The 6,328-nt window shown below is 41.9% G+C and overlaps 1 protein-coding gene across 1 annotated transcript; it reads left to right on the top strand.

Annotated features, from left to right (window-relative positions):
• The first annotated feature begins 4,381 nt into the window (after positions 1–4,381).
• LOC126696930 (uncharacterized) lies at positions 4,382–6,032 on the top strand. Its single transcript, XM_050393697.1, has 3 exons — positions 4,382–4,990; positions 5,070–5,495; positions 5,568–6,032. Exons 1-3 carry the CDS (start codon positions 4,382–4,384, stop codon positions 6,030–6,032), a joined length of 1,500 nt encoding a protein of 499 aa, XP_050249654.1.
• The last annotated feature ends 296 nt before the right edge of the window (positions 6,033–6,328 follow it).

The raw sequence follows: 6,328 nt of genomic DNA, 5'->3' as shown, positions 1-6,328 counted from the left end.
TACCGTCTCTCTCTTTTCTCAGCCTTTCAACCAAGGGAGTGAATATGGGACCGTCCTGGCTGGTACGACCAATATATTTCGTATTGGCACTTTGACTGGCATTAATTTAAACACAAAAACGCAGTCTCTTACCAAGCAGAAAGAACTTCAACCATTGCTGCTGAGAGAGACCTTCGTCCGTGGACCAATACTTGATGCAATGGCTGCTAGTTATATGAGAAAACAAAGAGAGATCTGGAACTTGTATGAGGAAAGACTAAAAGAGAGTGAAATATATGTTTTTATTTGAAATCAGATCTTAATTTACCCTTTATGTACGTGGAGAGGTAACATGTGTCAGTGGTTGAAGCCAATCGTGGAGCAAAGAAGATAATATGTGAAGAAAAAAGGGGGAAGAAAGTAAAAAGGAAAAATAAAAGATATTAACATGTAGAAGAGTAGATAATCACAAATATAGTATTTTTTTTCTGGGTTTGACTTACCTCCAGTACTTTTTTAATGAGAAATCTTTTTTATTTTAAATACACAATAGCAAGTGATAGTGAGTTTTAATCTCCACATTTTATTTAATTAGTGGGTGATATGACAATTTCTCATTAAAATAAAAAGAAATTCCAGTTAAAAAAGTATTGGAGATAAGCCAAATTTTTTTTATAAGTCTAAATTAATATATAGATATACATTTAGCTTGCGGCTTAGTTTAAAAAGCCATTTTTTTAATTTAGCTTATTTTTGCTACTATTTAGTTTATTTTTGCTACTATTCATGGGTCTCATTGTACCATTTCAACTACCTTTTTGTTTTATCTATAGTATTTTTAGGAAAAAAATTTCAGTTTCAGCTAAATAAGCTGATCCTATACAAACACTTAGAGTGTAGAGTTTTTTTTTTTAATCAAGTATTAACTTCTACGGTGGATAAAAGAAAAAGATAAAAATTAAATAAAGATTAAAGATAAAGATAGGAGAGAGAAAAAATAGAAAGAATAAATCAAATAAAATAGGAAAAAAATAGAAGATTTTGTGTGTGATTGAATAATCTTCTAACTCATATTTAATTGTTTTTCCGTGCATCGCACGGGTTAGCGACTAGTATATTACTAAAAGCTAAAGCGGAGTAATTATTGTTATTACACTCTTGTTAAGCCACATTAGCAGCCACGTTATTCATTTATTTTTTATATTTTCTTTTCTCTATTTAAACTTTTCTTCCCCTTATTTAAAATAAATAAAAAATTAAAAAAAAAACACTTCTTCTCCCTATTAGTTCACACATCTACTGTTATACTTCTTCCAACATTTCCCTTTCTTTTTTCCCTCTTTATCTCTTCACTACTTTGCCGTTATACTCCCTTCCTCTTTTTTTATATTTTGACTCTTCTTCTACCAATTTTATTTTATATAAATTTGATATCATTTTCCCATTCAATCCATATTTTTTTCCATACAAAACTGTGAGTACTCTCTCTCTCTCTCTCTCTACTTCTTTCTATGAATTTTTGTTCTTTTTTATAACTCTAATTAAGGTTGATATATTTTTTTTAATATGTGTTTTGGTATTGTGTTTTTTTTTTTTAATATCCCATCAAAAAGTTTTCTTTTTCCCTTTTATAACTTTGGTTGAATTTTAGTTTGGGTTAATACTTAGTTTTTTTGGAAACAGAAATTTGAATATGCCTACCAATTATTTGAGTAATAAATTATTATAAAGCCTATTATTTATTCCTTTAGTTTCATTTTAATTTTGGCTAAGATAACATTGTAATTTTGTAATGAATTTTGATTATTATGATAATTTCCTTATTTCTTAATAGATGAGAAATTTGAATAATAAATTTGAAACTTATAAAGTTTAGTTGTATATTAAGCAAATGTAATACACTACAATAAAAGTTAGAAGAATATGGTTCACTTTAAAAAAATATTATTCAAACATAAAATAATAATAATAATAATAATAATAAAATGATATATTTGTAGAGATAAAAAGATTAAAAAAAAATACTTGTAGAAATCTTTCTTTTTTTTTTTTAAATAGACAATAAAGTAATGTTTACTTTTTATATATTATATTTTATTACATAATATTTGTAAGGACTCAATTCGTGACGGCCCCAAAACCGTATTGGGTTCGCACGTTGAGGGCCCAAACAATATAATTTGCAGAGCGTGGGTTTGAAAGGCTAAGCCTTGGTCACCGAACGGTGGTTAGTTGTGGTGTTCATACAAAAGTAGTCGTGTTCGCTCGAGGAGTCATTCTCCTCGATGCGGTCTGGGAGACTCTGGTTTTTGGCCTTTTTTCCCAGCCCCTTCTTGGCGCATCAGTCTTCACATTATATAGCCTTTCTTGGCTGATCTTAGCCCTCTACCTGTTGATCAGGCAGGTGCCTATTCAAGTACCTGTCTCATTAGCCGCCTCCCCTTACTTTTTTGTTAGTTGCAATAACCGAAGCCACACTGTTCAAGCGTCTTTTCTCATTAATATGGTTAGAACGTTTGTGGACGCATTCAATGCGGAGGTGATGTATTTACCTTGAACCACATCCATATCGTACCCCCACATGGGTCCCGTCCTACTCGCCCTTTCTCCTGGGGGCCTTTTGGAGGCCGCCTTTGATGACATGTCACTCTTCCCTCCGAAGTCTTGGGATGCCGAGGTCAGGGTCATCCTCGACTGCGTCTCTATGCTATTTGGTCTTTCCCTATTCGTCCTCGGAAACTACCCTCCTCGGCACACCCTCCTCGGCACGGTCCTTGGACCCTAGTGGAAAATGGGCCGGGTCGTAAGTTCTCTGACCCCACAATAGCCCCTCAAAATCCTGCTATCCGGATCCTCGGCCGGATAGGAAGGTTTTGATGACATCAGGCCTCTGCCAAAGCTTGTCAATCCTTGTCACCCATCGGTTCCCGAGACTCTTTGTCTGCCCGAGACACGTTCCTAAAACCTTTGGAAGGCGAAACGTGTCCTCATTAAATGCGGGCGGCTCTATACTTCCCACGTTCAACGGCGCGATGGTAATCTAACGGTTGAGATTTCTTTACCTTTATGGGCGGGAAAATTCATGCAGTTACTTTCGATGAGGGGTACAAATGATTTTTGGAACTGATTGGTCACTTCACTTTTGCGCTTAAGAGTTCTAGCACACAAATTCTGGGTTCATCCAAACTTTCATCCACATTCAAGTTTATCTCTAGCACAAAAAGCTTGTCCGAGGCACTTTTCCTCTCTTCTGTAAGTTTTCTGCCTTCACTAACTCGTGCTTTTTCTTTTCTGAGTTTATTTTTCTCTTATTCCTCTCCTTCTCCCGTAGTTGGTTGAGTCTGTTTAGTAGCTCTCAGGGATGGTTAAAATGAGACTGAGAAAATTGGTTGATACCGAAGAGGCGATGGAAAAGTTCATCGCTGATTATAGAATTCCCCCCAATGTGAGTTTGAGGCACTACAAGATGGGGGAGTGGCATATTCTGAGAAATACAGGCGAGGTGGTAATTCCTGTTCTCGCCTTCGTAGAGGGGGGTATAAGAATCCCCATGGGTCCAGTAGTGAAGAATTACCTTAGGCATTTCCGGTTAGCTCCCACCCAGTGCGCCCCCAATATGTTTAGAATTCTGGGTTGTGTGGATGCCCTAAATGAGAAAATGGGGCTAAGACTAACCCATCATAACGTGAATTGGTGCTACAATCTCCAAAAATTAAAGGGTAAAATCTATTACATGAAGACCAGAGACAAAAGGGTTCGGCTAATTTAGTGCCTCCCTGACTCCAACAAGGGTTGAATAAAGACTTTCTCATTGTATCTGAGGAATGGCACGACGGCGTTCCATGCCCGATGGTGGAGGGAGAACCAGGTGGGGTATAGAGAGTGGAAGGGCGCTGATCCTTTACGCCATTTTAATTTGATGTGGTTCGGTTACTAACCTTGTGCATATCTTTTTCTTGCAGATCCCAATGCCTTTCATCGGCACTTTCACCTAGTTAACCGGGTGGACTTGGAGACTGTTCTTCAAGCGGTAGTTTTTATGAATGACAATGATGGTCAAGTCAGAGCCGCTCACAAAATCTTAGGGTACGCTCCCCTTCAGAAGTCATTTGCCGACCCAAAGCACGTGATTAGCGCTAATCGTCCTCGGCTTCCAAAAATTACCGTAGTTGAACAAGGGTTTTTGATCTCCGAAGGATCTCCTATCCCAGAGGGCATCCCATTGGTGGGCTCTTCGTTACTTCATTGCGCAGCAGAGGACGAAGATAATTTGGATTCGTCCGAGGAGGGATTTGGGGTATTTGATCAAGCCGACCCATCCTAGGATCTTTCCGGCGATCTAGGGGACCCAGACTTGTCTAAAGCGGAGCTATTGTCAGTGGGTACATCCTCCCGAGCCGAGATGGAACTTAAGAGAAAGCCTCCAACCAGCTTACTCGACCTCCTCGAGGGTCAACCGGGGAAGGGTGCGCAAGGGACACCGCAGTCTAATGTTCCATCTCCACCACCTCAGCCCCAGACCATCCAGGCCAGGTCATCCTCCACCAAGTCGCAGCCACAATCTCCTCGCCCCAAACTTCCTGCTCCTCCTCAATCAGCTCTGCCTCCCCGGCCGGAGCCTACTGACTCAAAGAGAAAGAGGAGTCCCAAGGGTAAGGAACCTATGGGCGGGGGAAAATCTCAATCTTCTAAGGAGAGGGATGAAGCCCCGCGTGTGAAACAATTAAAGATTGGGCACCAAAGCAAGGGTAAAGAGACCGAAGCCCAATCTGCCCAAAGCAAGGGGAAGGGGACCGAGGCCCAATCCTCGCCAAGCGCCTGGCTTCCCGCCCCAATGCTCCACGGGGGGCCACTGCTGGAAACCGCGTCCATGAGGGACCTTGGAGATGGCGAGGGCGGTTATGTGGCCGACGCTTTAGGGAGAACCATGCTACTTCCCACCGACGTGGATGAGTTGAAGAAAATGAGGATACAGGAGGTTTTCCTCAGTATGAAGAGGTACTTGGGTATGGTAAGGCTCTTGAAGCCTAAAACTTTATTAACTCTTGCTCCCGATCTGTCGCTCACGATGTATTTATCTCACTTGACAGGCTCTCCAGGCCACCCATAGGATGGAGGAGGAAGTTAACAAGCAGAGTAAGGCCACCGAGAATGAACGCTCCAAACGCATATGCGCCGCGCGGACTCTCAAAACTTCCGAGGACGACCTCGCAAAGGCTAAAGAGACCTTAAAGGAGGCTATCCGAGAGAGGGATAGCACCTCAGCGGGTTTAGATGGTGCCCAAAAACAGGCCGAGGAACAGACAAAACGTCTACTCGAAGCCGAGGATCAGTTTCAAATAGCCAAGAAGCAGATCAGTGATTTGACGAAAAGACTGATCATGGCAGAAAATGCTAAAGGTGTGGCGGAGTATGCCCGGGACGAAGCCGTGAGGGCCAAGCAAGAGGTTGAGTTTGCCAGAAATGAGGCTGAAGCTGCTAAGGACCAGGCCGAGGATGAGGGTTACAATACGGGGGTAGCTGAAACCCAAGCCTCCCTTAAAGTCCAAATTCCCGGAGTGTGCAGGCTATACTGCTCCCAGGTTTAGGAAGAGGCCTTAAAGCGAGCTGGGGTGGATGCTTCGTGTGATTTGTGGAAGGCGGAGAGCATATTTTACCCTCCAGCCATCCTCGAGGTCGCCTCCGCCAGCTCCCAAGCTGTGAGCAATCAACACGAGGCAGGGGTTACTCAGTTAGAAGTTGCACAGACCAGCGTCCCTCCTGGCGAGTCGCTTAAAGGGGGAGAGCTTCATGATGTGATAGAAGCACCTGGAAGTATAGATCCTGAGGTGCCCAAAGAGGATGCCGAGCCTACGGTCAACGCTCAGATCCCTGATGCCGACGAGCCAGCCCTCCTTGCCCAGCCCTTGCAGGCAATTCCCCTCACTAAGGTCCCCAAGAGTACCGACACCGATCCTGCTCAGCCTTCCCCAAAAGGGACTGTCATCCAAGGCGTCGAAGCTAATCCTGTTCGGCCTTCCCAGGATGTGGCCGACATAGAATTGAAGAAGTAGAAACCCCGGCCAGCCTCCGTATTTGTTTTTAGTTTAATGATTAACTAGCTTCTCTTTTATTTTTAAAACTTTGTAGTTTGCTTGTAGTTGAACCTGTTGAACACATATATGAAATTCTTTTCTTCTTCTTTCCTTTCGATTACATGCTAGTGGCCCTCGTCGATACTTGCTATTGTTTATGATTTTTGAACTAATTATCTTAACTTGTATGAATGGTTGTGCATATGATATATTTAGGATCATGTTTCGGAATGCTAGCTCACCTGCACCCATAGGGTATCGAACTCGTGTCTGAA

This window comes from Quercus robur, chromosome 2 (genome assembly GCF_932294415.1).
Source record: "Quercus robur chromosome 2, dhQueRobu3.1, whole genome shotgun sequence".
NCBI lineage: Eukaryota > Viridiplantae > Streptophyta > Magnoliopsida > Fagales > Fagaceae > Quercus > Quercus robur.
This window is presented reverse-complemented; position numbering and strand designations above follow the sequence as displayed.